Source organism: Nymphalis io, chromosome 2 (genome assembly GCF_905147045.1).
Source record: "Nymphalis io chromosome 2, ilAglIoxx1.1, whole genome shotgun sequence".
NCBI classification, from domain to species: Eukaryota; Metazoa; Arthropoda; class Insecta; order Lepidoptera; family Nymphalidae; genus Nymphalis; species Nymphalis io.
In genome coordinates, this window is record NC_065889.1 from 8,649,569 (window position 1) to 8,668,122 (window position 18,554).

At 42.2% G+C, this 18,554-nt stretch overlaps 1 protein-coding gene across 1 annotated transcript; it reads left to right on the forward strand.

The window, feature by feature from the left end:
- The first annotated feature begins 238 nt into the window (after window positions 1-238).
- Window positions 239-18,310, forward strand: LOC126773103 (mediator of RNA polymerase II transcription subunit 14). Its single transcript, XM_050493739.1, has 24 exons — window positions 239-652; window positions 831-1,058; window positions 10,142-10,346; window positions 10,429-10,561; window positions 10,641-10,875; window positions 11,075-11,288; window positions 11,831-12,048; window positions 12,174-12,333; window positions 12,417-12,557; window positions 12,726-12,843; window positions 12,935-13,077; window positions 13,160-13,400; window positions 13,544-13,681; window positions 13,765-13,969; window positions 14,769-14,928; window positions 15,002-15,142; window positions 15,222-15,315; window positions 15,400-15,494; window positions 15,763-16,027; window positions 16,178-16,410; window positions 16,532-16,693; window positions 16,873-17,130; window positions 17,702-17,835; window positions 17,905-18,310. Exons 1-24 carry the CDS (start codon window positions 516-518, stop codon window positions 18,023-18,025), a joined length of 4,179 nt encoding a protein of 1,392 aa, XP_050349696.1. The 5' UTR covers window positions 239-515; the 3' UTR covers window positions 18,026-18,310.
- The last annotated feature ends 244 nt before the right edge of the window (window positions 18,311-18,554 follow it).

The window sequence follows — 18,554 nt, forward strand, 5'->3', positions numbered from 1 at the left end:
GACTGTTAATATTTAGTATGAAAATATTAAATATCTCATCGCGCACAGATATTGTAATAATATAATTTAGCTTTGTAAGAAAACAATACATATTTTACTCTAATAAAGAAACAAAATTCTGACGACAAGGCTGTATATTGCAATACTTTCGCCTTTTTAGAATGAGATGATTAAAAATAGCATACTATAAACTATACCTTATTAAACTTCAGTTTTGAGGTTTAGAGCTTGCCTAGTTTTTGGTATTGGAGATAGTCGACACCTATTAAAAATAAAAGAAAACTTGTGCTAGTGATTAAGACACAAAAATGTAATTAAAACATTTAGAAAATAAATACATTTATTTAAATTTCCTAATAATAGGTAAAAAGAATAAGTAACAGTCTATTTTATTAATCACTTCGTAGAGGTAAACGGTACCTAAAATTTTGTTGTAACTTGCAAATTAGTATATCAAGAGTAATCACTTATGACGTATGTTTGAGACGGTATTTCGTTCGTGAACATCCCTAATCATGGTGCCAGTAGCGATTGAAGGATGCAACCAAGGGACTGAGGGTGGAGGAGCTAGAGGTGGATCAATTTCCCTTGGTTTATTAATTGATTTTATAGTTCAAAGAACATACGATGAACTTACAGTTTTGGCAGAATTGTAAGTATAATGAAGAGTAATTAAAAATGAATATAATTAATTCTTAGTGTAATATTATAATTATAATACAATGTATATCCCTTATATTTAATTAAATATTTACTAATTTTATTATAACTTGCTCATTCATAGAATATAAATGGATGTACCAGAACTAAGATATTTAATTTTATTTTAGATTACCTCGTAAAACTGATATGGAGCGTAAGATTGAGATATATAAATTTAGTGCTAGAACCAGGCAATTATTTGTGCGGTTACTTGCACTGGTTAAATGGGCTAGCAGTGCTACAAAAGTGGACAGATCTGCACACATAATGGCTTTCTTGGATAAACAAGCACTACTATTTGTCGAAACTGCAGATGTTTTAGCTCGTGTGGCTCGAGAGACATTAGTTCATGCGAGGTTTGAAATAATTTATATATTTATTCAATTAATAACATATGGTTTATTTGTAATAATAATAATAATACTTTATTGTTATCCAATACATACATATTATATAAAGTAGCCCTGACTCCTGAACTGGTGTTACCTGTGCGTCAGAAGTCAGTTCCTTCCCATTCAATTATTAAAAAGTATTACAAAGGGTCTTATTACTAATTATTGTAAGTTAATCCAAACCTTGTGTGCGTGAGTGTTTAAAGGTGTGTGTGTGTGTGTGTGCTATAATTGAGCGTGTGATGTGGATGTTCATTTATGAGGTAGTTAATAGTTTCTTAATGTCTTCATAATTAAGTTGTTTTAGCCATGTTTTAGTTTTGACTTTTAATTGGTAGTTATTAATGTCCTTTATTCTTGAAAATTGATTTAATTTTTTTATAAAATCTAGGTGCGAGTCTGTTATATTGTTGCTGTGTAAATTTACTTTTAACTTTATTGTAAGGAAATCTATCTCTTCTACTGAAATTAGTTGTGGGTAGGAGTGGGACAACTATTTAATGGTATTTTTGTATACACAGGTGTACAAAAAGTTTTTTTACCGATAAAACATCTGCCTTTTCGTAAAACCTTTTTTGTTGAAAATCGGAATGGTAAATACACAATTACTTTAAGTAGTGCTCGGGCACACTCAGCCATTAACATATGGGATTTGGCAGCGGCACCCCATGAACAAATACAATACATAAGTATACATTCTGCCAGAGCTTTATACGTTCTTATTAAGAGGGGAATATCCGCAATATGCCTGAGCGTTTTAAAAATATATATTAATTTTTTTATTCTTTTGGAAACTGATGCTATGTGTTTATTCCAACTAAGCGTTTCATCTATAATTATACCCAAGTATTTGATGTTTGATACTCTAGATAAGCTTGTGCATGTACAATGGGGGTGAGATACGTTGTCGATTCTATTACATGGATATGTATGAGTGTACAACTTAGTCTTTTGGTACTGATGCCTTAGTTTTACTGAAACAGATATACTTCGTCTTACTGGTATTAAGTGTTAATAGGTTGTCCTCCAGCCAAGAAAAATATAGTGGAAAGTCCATTTTCTGCCAGGTGGTGCACAACCGCCCACGTAGGACCATGAAATAGAATGACTATCGTCGGCAAACATTTGTATATCAGCACCTTTTAGTTTGGTGTTGCATAGTTCGTTGATATACACTAAGAACAGCGTTGGGCCTAGAGTACTCCCTTGGAGAACACCGTAGGTGATTTTATTATAGTTACTTGTCGACTCTCACGCACTGCCTGCGATCGGTTAGATATTCCTGAAACCACTGAAGAACATTACCGCGTATTCCAATATTCTCAAGACGAGGTAGTACGATCGGAATGGATATTGTATCAAAAGCTTTCTGTAGATCTAGGAAAATCCCCAGACATTTCTCTTTATTATCTAGGTATGCGGTTATTTTAGATGATAAATGAAGAACAGCTTCATCAGTGGAACGAGAGTTGCAAAAACCAAATTGGCTCTCTGATAGGAAGTTATTGCGTTCCAGATATCTAATTAATCTCTTATTAGCAATTTTTTCTATAACTTTCCAAGTTGAGCTTAATAGGGAAATAGGCCTGTAATTACTGGCATCTGTTTTATCACCCGTTTTGTAAATGGGACTTACGACAGAATTTAAATACGACATTGGCATGGCAAGAACATGTCTCGATTTTTTTAGTATTAAAGACGATATTTTATCAACCCCGGACGCTTTGTTTGATTTCAGACTATAAATAGTACTTAAAACTTCATCAGGGGTCCATAAATATAACGACATAGATTTTAGGGGTACAGTATAAGATTTAGCATTTTTAGAAAGTGTAATTTCATTGGTATTTAATTTTTCTAGTGTTTGTCTGGCTAGATGACTACCCACAGATGTAAAAAACTTATTAACATGGTCAAGGGAGTCTATAGGAGACGGGCTCAGTTTTAACAACTCTGTAGAAGAAATTTTAACTTTATCAATGTTACATACTTCCTTCATTATTTTCCAAGGTTTTCTTATATTATTTTTATTTAATTCTAGTTTTTGTTTACAATATTGTCTTTTTAACATTTTTATTACTTTTTTGAGTGTGTTTCTATATAAAGTGTATTTGATTTTAAGGTCAACATTATCACTGTGTTTTCTTATTTGTTTATGTAATTTATCTCTTTTTCATATTGATTTGACAACCCCTATAGTCATCCATGGTTTAAGTGGTGTTCTTCGTTTAGAAATTTTGATAGTGATCGTGTTTGCTTGTATTGCATTTTCTATTTTTTGTGTAAGAAATTGTGCTACTTCATTAACATTCGTTCTAGTGTACAAATCACACCACGATTCCTCCGCTAGCAATTTACTTACTCCATCCATGTTTACTGTTGTTTGATAATTATTTGGTAATTTTTTATCAGTTTTAGTATAGTCAATGCGCAGAAGAATAGGAGAGTGGTCAGTTAGTTCATTAAAAACAAAAGTATGTGATGTAGCTTTGGTTTTTACCATGAAATTGTTAAAGCAAGTTTTTGATCTGGTTGGACAATTAATACCTTGCTTAAGACCATTGGTAGCTATAAAATTGAGGTATACTAATCCATACCCATTGTTATTGTCCATCAGGATATCCAGATTAATATCCCCAGTTAGAATTACATTATTTTTAAATTTTCGCAAATTAAGGATCGTATCTAGTGAGTTTATGTAATTCATTGGGTTGTAGAAACAAGGTGGACGATATGGATTATAATACAATTGCCTTCTATACATTTTCGTTCATGAGATGATGACTGAATATCCTTTCTAACATAAACAACGACACCATCGTTTTTGTTTAGACTAATTTTTGTTTGGTACATGTTGTAGCTATTTAAGTTTGGCGGTGTAAATTTTTCGTTTGTCCAGCACTCGGTTAATACAAGATCATCTATGTTTATATTAAATCTTCAGAGAAATATTAGAAAAAGATCAAAATTCGAGTTAATGCTTCATATGTTTACAGTGATAACTGATAGTGAGTTACGGCTACAATACTGTGATAACGTAAACAATACTGTGATAATGGTAACGCTGTATAATATTCATCTGGATCACTTATCCGCTTACAGTAAATATTACTAGTCTTCTATATCTTTCATCATTAAATTATCGAATGTGTAGGAAAAAAGAATAAACACAGATCTATTTTATGGGAATCTATGAAATTATTAATATTATAGTAAATTTGTTGCAGATATATAAGGTGAAACATATTATAAAACAATATTTCATTTGTGTTTTGAAAAATAGTGTCTATAGTCATTTACATTAATTAAGCATGTATATAAAAGTAATTTAACCGCTGGAAACTTCGATATAGTAGCATTGTGTTGATTTGTAAACAAGTATGTGTGTGATCTGTAATTAGCACAGAAAATACTATTTTTGAAAGTGTTTTTGCAATATTTCTTAGTGTTTGTATTGGTTTGGATAAAAATTATAACTATATTAATATAAATTTGAAATAAAAATAACTTAGATTTACAAAATACAGTAGAAGAATAAAAAAACATGCATGCTAAAATAACTAGTCTAATAATATTTTTTATGTCGCTTTCACTATTAATAATAATGTGCGGTGTACCTTCACGTTTACGTACAAATATCCTTCCTGACGACATCCAGCAAAATAAGTATCCCTTTTCTTTAGCCGCAAAAAAAGCCCTTGCCATAAAAAAGAGTCTTTTAGCATATGCAGTAAGATTTTCCCAGATGTATATCTGCTTTGCAGTGCTTTCAATGTTAATATTATTTGTATTGAGTTTTGTATCATTGTCTTTGTTATACCTTTTAAAGGATTTTAAGAATTGATCTTTTATTAATATAGTAGAAAAATCGCAAAGTATTGGCTTATATTCCGTTTTAGAATTAAGTCTAAAAACATTTTTGATTTCTGAACGTTGTACATTTACTTTTAATACCTTGGCAGTAGATTCGATAATTTCGATTAAAGACTCCTTAGTTTCTTTTTTTTTATATTCGCCGGGAGGGCAAATGACTACTCCACCTGATGGTAAGTGGTAGTAGAGTCCAAACGCGACGACGGCCAGTACAGACGGGAAAAACGTTCTGCACTAGCCGCCTTCGCCTTGCCGGCCCGCAAGATGCCTCTTCACGCCTCGTTTGAAGGAACCCGGGTTGTAAGAGGAGGGGAACACGTGAGCTGGTAAGGAATTCCATTTTTGGAAGTGCGACAAAGAAAGGAGTTGCCAAATTTCTTTGTTCGCGATGGAATTGATGTCACAGTTAGGCGGTGACATCGACAACCAGCTCGCGTGGACTTAAGAAGGAAGGGGGAAGCAGGAATTAGAGAGAATAATTCCTCAGAGCACTCGCCGTGATACAGTCGATAGAAAGCGCTCAGTGCTGCTATCTCACGACGCAATTGTAAAGGTTCAAGGGTGTTTGTGACCTTTACGTCGCCAATAATGCGCACTGCACGTCGCTGCAACCGGTCCAAGGCCTCCAGTAGGTACTTAGCGGAGCCATACCAAAGGTGCGAGCAATATTCCACGCAAGACCGTACCTGTGTTTTGTACAGCAAGCACAGTTGTTGTGGCGTGAAAAAACGCCGCACCTTGTTCAGAACTCCGAGTTTACGTGAAGCTGTTTTTATAACAGCCTCGATGTAATCCCTTGGACTAAGGTCGCAGCGAACGTCAATCCTCAGCATGGCGATTTTGCTTTGTATCACCAGCGGAGTACCACAGAGGGGAAAATGCTGTCTTTTTCGCTGTGAGAGCGCATACCTGTGTTTTCTTGGCATTAAACTCAACAAGATTATCAGTCCTATCGAGTTCAATGACAAGATCCTTCCGCCTCTCCTCAATTTCCGCTCGCCCAGCCACTGCGCGTCCGTGGTATCCACCATGCACTGTACTATCGTCTGCATAGCAATGTATGTTCCCAAGAGAGAGCATATCATTGATATGCAAAAGAAAGAGTGTGGGAGATAGCACAGATCCCTGGGGGACACCAGCATTCACTACATAGAATTGTGAAGCGCAACCATCAACTAAAACAAGAAGGCTACGCTTGTGTAGGAAGCTGGCGATCCAGGTGCATAGCTGAGCAGGCAGACCATATGCCGGCAGCTTGGTGAGAAGACTTCTGTGCCAGACCCTGTCGAAAGCCTTGGAGATATCGAGGCTAACAGCCAACGATTTTCCATGCTTATCGATAGCTTCACCCTAGACGTGTGTTACGTACGCTAGAAGATCACCTGTGGACCGTTTTGGTCGAAACCCGTACTGACGATCATTAATAAGACAGTGATCTTCTAGGTAATGGATCAGTTGGTTGTTTAGAATCCGTTCCATCACCTTACAAAGTACTGAGGTGATAGCTATTGGCCGATAATTTGCCGGGTCAGACCGATCCCCTTTTTTGGGAACCGCTTGCACATTAGCTCTTCTCCAAGCCTCCGGCGCAAGTCCCGAAGAGAGAGAAAGTTGGAACAGGCGCGTTAACACAGGAGACAGCTCCGCTGCGCACTTCTTCAGCACTATGGCTGGTATTCCATCGGGACCGCTAGCTTTCCGTACATCAACTGATTGCAGCTCCGCACGCACATCACGTTGCCTGATTTTGATGTCAGGCATCGTATGGCCACATGAAGGTATAGTAGGTGGCAGCGCACTACAATCATCGATGACGGAATTATCGGCCAGGAGATCAGCTTGCTCTTGCGGACTGTGAGCTAGCGATCCGTCCGGATTTCTGAGCGGTGGCAGCGAAGGTTGGCAGAAATTGTTTTGCACAGACTTGGTCAGACGCCAGAAGCTACGGGAGCCCCTAGGATGCGAAACAAGGTCATGACCAATCTGTACAATGCGCTGTGCATCCGCTCTCGTGTATGCCTTTCTACAGGACTTGGAATTTTTATTGTAGTTTGCTTTCAGTGAGTCAATGTTAGATGCCCCGCTAATGCAGCCGTTGATCCACTTGCGATATGCCGCCTGCTTAGATGATACAGCATCGGTACATTCACGAGTGAACCAACGGTTACGCGTACCCCTACTGACGAGATCTGAGCTAGGAATGTAGTATTCCATTCCCAACATGATCTCGTCAGCAACAGCAGCGGCACTAGCTGTCGGGTCATTCCCACTGAAGCAACGTTCCTTCCAAGGGACCGACGCATAGTAATCGCGCATACCGTCCCAATCTGCCGACTTATAGTGCCAAACGCGACGTTTGCATACCGCTAGTGGCGGCAGCTTGGCTTGTGGCACTCTGGTAGATATAAGGCTGTGATCCGAAGAGCCAAGAGGAGCCTGAACCACAATCTGATATTCCACCGGGTGAGAAGTCAGCAGAAGGTCCAGTAGAGAAGGTGCTTGCCCATCAATGTCTGGGATCCTGGTGGGCTGATCAACCAGTTGGCTCAAGTCATGTGTGAGAGCAAAAGCATGAGCAGTCCTTCCAGCATGGTTTGAGGGATTTCAACCATGATTCGTGGTGAGCATTAAAATCCCCCAAAAACACCAATTCCGCGTTAGGAAACTGCTTTTCTTTTTCTCGTTCTTGCGCAGCATCTGCCACCCGATTATGATGGTCAAATAATCGGCTTGTCTCCAAGTCACCATTGTGGGATCTGTAGAGGTACACGTAGACTCGACTCTGACGAACCAGGTCTACACGTACCACCAACATGGAGAAGGAGGGGTCCTCCAAGCAGCGCAGTCGGTGACAGCAAACATCCGTCGTGACGAACAAGCATACTCCGGCTTTTGCTTTGAAGGATTCTTCAAGCGTGTTGCCGGGATAATTAAAGTAGCTGGTATCGGCAGGACGGAGTATTTGTGTCTCCGTGAGAAACAACATTGCTGGCCGTGCTGTCTCGAGATGGTGGTGGAGAGCGTTGAGGTTAGCGTGGAGTCCACGGATGTTAGAGAACTCGACCTCAAACAGCGAGGGTATGGTGGGGGTGTGCACCGCTGTACGACCGTTATTTCTGTTTTGTTGCGCTACCATTTGGGAAAAAAAATGGAAAAGAGACGTGAAGCGAGCGACGTATTGCCACGATAGGGATGGGCAAAGTGTGGAGGCGTGTTTCCCCAAGTGGTTGCCAAAAGGAAAAATACATTTACCCGCCGGGCGGAAGGGTCCCCGAACTCCCCCGGAAGTGGCCGCCGGACCTTCCGGTCACCAACCGGCACGACGGTCCACACCGAGATTATGCGTGGCCTGGTGGGGCAGCCTCGCGAGCTGGCTAGGCATGCTCGGGCCCCTGTACTATGCCACGGGCGGCCAGCGGAACGGCCGTTTCTTCGGGTCTCCCTGTCCGGCAGGTCAATACAGTTTCATTGGTTCAACAGCCGTCTCCATTGGACCAACACCCATCGCGGCAATACTCGCTCGGGCCCTGGCTGTACGCTGGCTGACCTCGAAACGCGGCTGCAAGCCACTTCACGAGTTTTTCACCATGCGTACGGTGGTAACAAGCCAGGCGGATGTTTAACATCCTACCACCAGATGAGCAGATGATCGCTCAGATATCCCTTAGTCGCCTCTTACTACACCCATGGGAACTAGAGGGGCAGTGAAATGTATTCTTTCTCCGTCACTACACGGATTAAACGGATTCGTTTTGTCGTTGAGGTATATTTCTAAATTCAATACATGCCGCTCTAGTATTTCTTTCAAGGGCCTCAATTTTGTTTTCAAGACTCCGGATTTGTTTTGAAGTTTCTAACCTCTTCTCCTCCAATAAATTTATTCTTGTTAAAACTTCATCGTATTTCTGTGAAAGAAACTCGACGGCAGTCTTAATTTCCGTATTTTGTGTTTTTAGTTCATTTATAGATTCAATTATTATAGAAAATTTAGAGTCCTGTTCTTTTGTCCATTTTTTAAACATTTCTTGCTCGGTGTTGTGTTTCCGTTTACTTCTATATGTCACCTTCGACTGAGCATCGCTACCATGGTCGTGAGATATATTTGGTTCTGAGGCAGTGAATTGCAGCGTTGGTGAAGCACAATGCGGTGGAGACCGGTAAATAGGCATAGCTTACACAAAGTACTAGGAGTCCAGCGGTGACGGAGCGGTTGCTTACAAGCACGCAAGTGCTGTAGTTAGGTGGCACCAGTGGCCGGCGCTCCTGCGCTTAAGACAGTGACAACAAGATGTTAATTTATTCACTGTTTCACTCGCTTGGCTGTGAGCGATACGCACTCGTTGACGTCTATTTTCCTGATAGTTATACACCCCTTTTTTTTAAATTATTTGTTAGCAAATATATTTAATTTTTTAAAGTAAATAAACGCAACACACGATCTCTCTCAACAATAGATAGATCACATATAGCCGTGTTAATTTAAAAATTGACATGATAACCTAATATTTATATAAAAATTTTTGTTGCAAAATTATGTTTTGTGAAAAATAACTTATTTTATATTATTACAAATATATCAAATATAGTTTCAAGTTTATAAAACAGAAGCAATTTAAGTCAAAATGGTAAAATAATAAGCATAAGCTCGATTATTTGATGTCTCTATTTTAAAAGTAACAAAAAAAGTTGAGTAAGAGTTTTTTTACAGAATAGGAAAGCGGACAAGCATAAGGGCCACCTGATGGTAAGTGGTGACCTACACCCATAGACATTAGCATTGTAAGAAATGTTATCATTGTGAACTAAGATGCTATGTCCCTTGTGCCTGTAATTACATTGGTCACTCACCCTTCAAACCGGAACACAACAATACCAAGTACTGCTGTGTTACGGTAGAATATCTGAGGAGTGGCTTTGTGCAAGCTTGTCTGGGTAGGTTGGTACCTACCACCAGTAAATATTAATGAATTTTTATATTATTGATCAAAACTTATAAGAACTAATAACATAATTTTCTTGGTTTAGACTCTTTTAATCTGATGCTTGATTCTAATAATAAAACAATCATACAAAAAAAATATAATGAGACTTATTTTTATTTACATTTTATTAAGATTATTGACTATTTATTATTATATTAATAGCAATTATTAAATTTTATTATAAATTTCTAGATTGCCAACTTTCCACATGGCTGCAGCTGTGGAGGTATTGACTCTAGGCACATATAGCCGTTTGCCAGCTGTTATACGTGAGCGACTTGTGCCCCCACCCTCACTTACACCTGTTGAACGTCGTACTACCTTGCGTGCACTTGCCCATGTAGTTCGGCAGCGTCTTACTACTGCATCATTACCAAGTGATATCAGAAACTTAAAGGTTAAAGGAATGAGATGAGCTTTATAACAATAATTTCATTGAGCACTTATGTTTATATTTTATTTTCTTTAACTTTTGACAGGTAGAGAATGGAAGAGCGACTTTTTCTGTTGGTCAAGAATTTAGTGTATCTTTAACAGTCATGGGTGATACGCCTAATTTACCTTGGCGATTACTAGATATAGCTATTTTAATACAAGATAATGAAACTGGAGGTAAACTAAATTGTTTTTGTTATGTATTCATGTTATATTTATAAAATACAGTCTTTATTTGTATGTGAAATGTTCGCAGAAGGCAAATCATTGGTGCATAGTTCACAACTAAATTGGCTTCGGGGAGTCGCACAAGCAAGATTAGCTGCCGCTGGCCTTGGTGGGGCCCTCACAGCTCTTCGCTACTTCTGTCGTTCTCTCTCATTGGAATTATTGTACACACAGACTCTCAGACTTTGTCGCGATCGCTTAGCCCGCCATCTGCAAGTGGATAGATATATACCTGGACAGAAATTACAAGTTTCCTATTGGAGGTAAATTTTTTTATACCACGATTGACATATTTATTAGAAATGCATGTTGTGTGTCTAATAATAATGGCTAACTTATAAGACTGCTGATCCCATAGTCCTGGGTTCCCAGTTTGAGCCATTTAAAGTTATCCTTTTTTAATAGTTAAAGCGTCATCGTTATCATCAAGTATCAATATAGATCGAATGTTTGTTTGTGTAGGGAGCTGGGCTGCGAGCTAGGCTACCGGCTGATCGTGGGCGCGGAGGGCGAGTCGCTGTGCGTGTGGCACGTGCCGGCGCTGGCGGGCGGCGAGCGCGTGGCCAGCGCGCTCACGCCGCACGCGCCGTCCATGGAGCGCCTGCTGGCGCACACCGTGCACGTGCGCTCCCGGCAGCGCCTCAACGACCTCAAAGTTCTGCTCAATGACCTAGGAGTGAGTTGAGCTGAGTTCAGTTTTAATTGACGAAACAGGCTCGTCACTAAGGTTCTTTTTGTACTTTTTTTGTGTTATATTGTTGCATATTACTGTCAACGTAGTTATACGTTTCCAAAACGGCCCCTTAATTGTTCGTCTGCGAGTGATAAATCTGTAATTATATAAAAAATGTGTAATTGTTCACATGTACGAAACCTGTGATATACACGCACGATGTTCTCCTTAAATTAGCTTATTAAATCAAATTTTACTTTATCTCACGTTTGTGGTGTGTGGAATTAGTGAAATTTAGAATTGTTCGATACAGCCACGTCTACGTCATTGCTCTAGGAAAAAATATATTCTAATGTTCTTCTGTAAAGTTGATAATATTTACATACCACCTTTTGATTATAATTTGAAGTGCGTGTTACAGTGTTCGCTTTCTATTATGTTTGTTACGAGGGTTTTGAAATTGTTTTCTATTTAAACACGATTTAAAAAGTGCACGCTTTTCCTTTTTGGTGTGGCTATGAACTACTCGATTGTTGCCGGCGCAGGTGGAATGCAGCGTGGGTGGCTGGCCGTGCGTGCTCGCGTGCTCCGTGGTGTGGCCGTGCCTGCGCGCGGAGCAGCTGCTGGTGTCGGTGGGCGCGCACGGCGGACGCCTGCGCGCGCGCGTGCCCGCCTACCCCGCCACGCCACGCATGCCCGAACTGGCCAACGCGCTCACCATCGCCGACCGCACTCTGGTGCGAAATCTATTGACACATCTCAGGTACGACCACCTAAGGACCTATCTGTTACCTCTCGAGAGCTTAAATCGTGTATTGTGTTATATTGTGGTTTTAAGAAAAGAGTATTTTCAAGGTAATGTTTGTCATTACAAAAAAAATGTTTCAGGTTTTGGTTAGTGGCGCGTCGGTGCGAGAAAACGCTACAGCACCTACCTGCGAGTGTGTGTGAACACTTACCTTTTCTCCATGGTCCCGATCATCCGCTAAACAAGCTATCGCCTGATCGTCTTTACGTCACGCTACACAGACACACCGATCACATATTAGTAAGTTTTCTTAATATTGATCATTACCGATGAAATTTGTACACTCCTATGTAAAATACTTAATATGTGCGGTATCGTCTCAGGTGGTAGAGATGAAGGAAGTGGCCGCGGGCGGCACGGCGACCACCAGCTCCAGCAGCAACAGCGGCAGTGCGTGCAGTGTGGCGCTGGCCTTCCACCTGGCTGGCGCGCGACGCTGCACGCCCGACGAGTGCGAGGAAGAGGTGCGCTTCCATTACTTTCAAAACACTTTCGGTTATACAAAGCGTTCAATAGGGCACAGTAGCAAAAATTTCACTACTTTTTGTTAAGCCGACTTAATGGTATTAAAACAAAGATAATTGCGTTTTAGTTTATTTTGATACAATTACTAAGAAATACATATATTTCAGGCCTCGTCCAGCTCAGCGACACCGGCGACTTCTCGTGCCTTTCTGAGGCTGCACTCGCTCGTCGAGCTCGACACATTCACATTAACACACGGCCCCTTCACCCCTCTAGATACACCGGGTGAGTTTAAAGTACTGTTTCATATTAAAAGAACTGGTATCGAATTGTGACTGATATAAGATACTATCGTAAACGTATTTACCCATACTAGGTATGCAACCGGGTAAACGCAAATTATCACCTGCCAATAATCGCGCGGTGCGCGTCCGGCAGCCCGCGTACTTCCTGCCCGAGCTGGCGCACGTCGTCGCCGCCGCCGACGAGCGGGTGCCGTTCGTGAATCTCGCACAGGAGGTAAACGAACGCCGCACTACTTTATACTATATGGCTGGTGGACGTGAAGTTGGCATGTGCGTAAGACGGCCCACGTGTGCAGCTGGCGGCGCGCGGCGTGACGCACGGCGGGGTGCAGGCGGAGTGGTCGGGCTCGGCGCTGGGCATGCGCATCGTGGCGCTGCCGCGGCCCGAGGGCGCCGGCGAGGGCGCGGCCGCGGCGCTGCGCGCGCGCCTTCTGGCCGCCACCGTGCGCCTCACCACCAAGAACCAGGCGCGCGTGTGGACCGCGGAGATCGTGTTCCACGGCTCGCCCGTGCCCACGCCTAACCCTAAAGAGCAAGGTATTAAAAGATTTCACATATAACACAACATATTAATATTTCGTTTTAACAAAAAATTATTCAATACGAGTGCACTGTACAGTTAACTAACTAACATTTATTTAGTTATATAAATAACAAAATAAATTTTGTACAAATCGCAGGAGAACGACGTTGTGTGTATCTACAGTACGAGCTCGGCACCGACGCCGGCAGGACGGCGGACGCGTTCCTCGCCGATTGGGCCGCCATTGTACATCTTCATACACTACTATACGACTTTATGCTCAGACCTAGTCAAGGTTTGTTGAAATGATTCATATTTTTCTACTTTTTTCTAAATATATCCGTTTTTCATAATTATTTTTCAATACATATACGACAGAGCGCGAGTCGCTGTGGCAGGGCGTGTGTATCCGCTCGTACACGTACCGCTCGCTGGTGCTCGGCTTCGGGCCCGCGCAGCGCGCCACGGCCGTGCTGCAGTGGAGCGCGGCGGCGCAGCGCTACACCGTGGCCACGCCCGCGCACCAGCCCGCCGCCAACGCGCACCACCTGCTGCACCACCATCTCGACCACTACCTCAACTGGTACCGCTTACACTTCCACACGTCGTCTCAATGCGATCGAGTGTAGTTCAAGGCAGAAGGATGGCTATACGTACACAAAATTAAAACTGATAATTTACACAAAAATTACAAAGTAATAGCATTTTTTTAATAATATAGGTCATGGACGTGCAAATGAAACACCTGTTGATATGTGTTTATCTCTGCCCATAGACATTGGCCATTGGCCATCCCTTACATAGTCAATACACCACGAACCTTCCCTTGTTACACTTAACTCGATAACTCAATGTTTTTGTAAGAAATTATGTAATTCTATTCACATGCCACCTATTGTACATTGATAGTACTATACGATAGTACCAGGAACTTCAGGTATTCAGCCGTTGTTTTATATTTACGATAACATGCTTAACCGTACCGTAACAGCCTGTGAATGTCCCACTGCTGGGATAAAGGCCTCCTCTCCTTTTTTTTGAGGAGAAGGTTTAGAGCTTATTCCACCACGCTACACCAGTGCGGGTTGGTGGAATACATATGCGACAGAATTTCAGAGAAATTAGACATATGCAGGTTTCCTCACGATGTTTTCCTTCACCGTAAAGCACGAAACGAATTATTATCACAAATTAGGCACATGAAAATTCAGTGGTGCTTGCCCGGGTTTAAACCAACGATCGTCGGTTAAGATTCACGCGTTCTTACCACTGGGACATCTCGGCTTATGTGATTGTATATATACAATTGTATTGTATACGTATGTGTGGAGACAACATGTAGTATTATCCGTATACAAGTAACGGATAAAACCGGGCGGCAGGCACAAGGACCTGATGTCGCTGGGCGTGGTGCTGCGCGAGACGTACGCGCCGCTGCTGGCGCTGGGTCGCCTGCCGGCGCTGCCGCAGCTGGGCTTGCACCACGTGCGCACCCTCATGCCCACGCCCACCTTCACGCTGCTGGCGCACTCCTGGCGGAAGGTTTGGACTATAGCTGTTTACACTCAATTCACATAACCACAACGTCGACTTCTAAATTTTTTATCTATTTCAGATTCGCATAATATATGCCGGCGCTTACTCAATCGAAGTGGGTATCCGCGGTGGGAACATGGTGACAATACGCGATGGCTCGTATTCTAAGTTCGATCGATGTCCCGTCGTTGACGAATTTGCACCAGCACATGGCCTTAAGGTACTTAACAATCAATTTTCGTAGAACAATACTCTTAATTATTATTATATATAAAATTAACACTTTTTTATTTCGTTAGACTTTCCTGTCACGATACGTTGACGACAACATCAGCGCGAGGTTATTAGCAGAAGATGACAATCCGCCATCGCCCATGTCGCCGATGCCGCCAGGTAATTATATTATTTCCTAAATTGGCTTAATAAAAGTATTGTGAATAATCATCTAACATTTTATACTGCTTTCGATTTTAACAGGTGGACTTCGCTTCAATGCTCCCTTGACTCCTCCGCAGCCGCATACACCACATTCTGCGCCCGTCACACCTCACCCAGCTTCGCCGGCACATCAGGTTTGGGCTATATTATTATTATAGTATGTTTCGCAGCTTTTAGCAATAGATTTACAACTTACAAATGATTGAAAAGATTCAACTGAGATGCCAGATAAAACTGTTTTTAAAGAAATAATATTTTTATTTGATTCGAGAAACCAAAATGTTATTAAATTTCAAAGATAGCTGAGGAAAGGATGTTTTGTGTTATTTTGAAGAATTTAATATATCATCAATGCTCTTTCATACGGCCACTCAATTTAAATATAAAATTGTTTGTCAATAGATGGGAGGCGGTTCTTTCAACTTGACGTCTCCACCGGGTGCAGCTAGTGGCGCGGGAGGAGGCGGTACGGCGGGAGGAGCGGGCGGTGGCGGCGCAGGCGTGGTGGCCTCGCCCGCCTCGCCCCTCGCGCCCTCCCCGCTGGCGCCTGTCGCCTCGCCACACCCGCCGCCCACATCGCCCTTCACCACGTGGCCCGCTTCGCCTTCCTTACCGCGCCCCTCGCCGGGACATCACCCATCTCCTCGACATCATATGGAGCACAAGGGTGCGTTACCAGTTTACACGATTTACAACTCGTATGATTTCGGCGTGACCATCGTTTTGATTAATTTTATTCATATCGTTTACACTTGTACAGTGACCGCCCAATTTGAAATATAATAATTTAATCGTCGCGCGTCTGTTGTCTTTGTAGGTCCGCAACCGAGTTCGTCCACGAGCAACCGCGGCATGGGCGGGTTGTCAGGTCGCTCGTGGGGCGGCACGCCCGGCACGCCGCTGGCGGTGGGCAAGTTGGAGGCGCTGTGCTCGCCCGCGGAGCCCCCGCCTGGGGCGCCCCCGGGCCCACCACTAGCGCCGCTACAGCGCTTCCTCGCCTGCGTCTACATGAAACGCGCGCTGCAACGATTCGTGCACCAGGAGGATTATGTACGTATCTAACTACGACCTGGTACTCTATAATTGTATACTTCTCTTATCAATTGAAAATATGGCTCATAGTAGATTTTGTACAGCATTTTGATGTAGTCCTTTGTATAAACTTGTCTAGCTAACGATGGTTTCGACGGATGCGACGTCGTTGACGTTCCGCTGCGATACAGCGGGGCTAGCCGCCCGAGTGGCTCTGCACCCACAACACATGCAATCCTTGCACCTGCAGCTCACGCCACTCGCCGACGTCAAGGACAACTGGTCTGCGGATGATTTGCAGGTAAAATAATCAATTCCTGTACGTATTGTCATCCGCAATTAAAATATTAACATGGTCACTGGAAAGGTAATATATTAAACAACACTGAATTAAACATCTCAGAAGAAATTATATTATAGTTTTGTTTATTTTTAATTATGGCTACAATTTATTAATCAATCCAAATTATATCTTGAAAGGTGATGGAAAAGTTCTTCGAACAACGCGTGGCAATAGCCCCCTACCGCGCTACAGCGCTGCAGGGCTGGGCGCGAGCGTGGGGCGCGCCGGCTGCAGCGCTACCGTCGCTGGTGGCGCTCATGCGCGCTGACCTGGCCCCCATCGCGCCCGCGCTGTGGACGCTGCACTGGGTGCTGCGCATCCCGCCCGCTGGCCCGCTCATCGTGCCGGCCGGACAGCCCGCTGTGCTGCTCGCTAAGCACAAAATACTCTTCTTTGTAAGTCCTTTTTTTATATATAGAATAGGAAGGTGGACGAGCATATGGGCCACCTGATGGTAAGTGGTCACCAAACGCCCTTAGACCAATGCCAATGGCATTGTAAGAAATGTCAACCATCGCTTATAGCCAATGCGCCACCAACCTTGGGAACTAAGATTTTATGTCTTTTGTGCCTGTAATTACACTGGCTCACACACCCTTCAAACCGGAACACAACAATATCAAGTATTGCTGTTTTGCGGTAGAATATCTGATGAGTGGGTGGTACCTACCCAGACGAGCTTGCACAAAGCCCTACCACCAGTAAACACTATTGCTTATATGCGTGAACGTCATGCAATAATTATATTTAAAATTAATTTTAAAATAACTATTTTAAAATTTAACAACAACGCAGCAAGCATTTCGTCCGTTATATGTAGACTATGATTATAACAATATTCGATTCTATATTACAGTAAAAAGACCAGACAAGAGTGTGTATGTGTCGCCTGACCCGACTTAGATCAAAAATTATTTTTATTAAGAAAACAAACACATTCCCATACGATTTGTCTTTCTCTACCAGATATGTTTAACGCGCGGCGAAACACAACTTGTCCTACCGCTAGTGTACGACGTTCAGTCGAACGCGATGCAAATTGCCGAACGACGGGACGCACAGCAACCACATCTCAACGCAGTCAACTTACAACTAAAACGGTAGGTTTCTATAAAAAAATATTTAACAAATTATAGGATTCCACTCCTAAATCTAAACAAAATGGGCAGGTTCGCGGAATTCAACCAGGGCCACGGCGAGTGCATCCTGTGGCCGGCGGTGCGGGACCTGCTCATCAACTTCACGCTGCCGCAGGAGGCGCCGCAAGCGCCCGCGCCGCCGCCCACGTAGCGCGAGCTGTCGCGCGCCGCGCTCAGCCTGTAACCCCTGCACGCCGAGACGTTAGCGCGCTTTGTTCACTTTGTGTGACGTGATCGTGTTGTGCGCCGTTCTAGTTTCTTTTTTTTTATTTAAAGAGAATATGATGGGAACATGTGTTAAACACAAATCTCATCGCAAAAAACTATTGAAACGATAAATCTGACTGCATAATTTAAGTACGTAGTTTTAATTAAGTATATTGTTCATATCGTAAGTTATCAAATGTAAATTTGTATAAATAAATAAAAAACTAAATATGAATATTTTATTTTATACTAGATGCATTAATCTATATAGTGTAGGGTAGTGATAGAAAGTGCTATCGATAACTAAGGACAAGTGAAAACAAACAAAATGTTATTGTAATATACTAAATAACAAGAACATCAAATTCACACTTGTCACCTCAATAGTCTAAATTTAAAGCGGGTGAAACTGCGTAGCGCAGCTCAGCTTGGCTTTAGAAAAAAGTCTCCTTATTTGTCACTATAAGGTAAAA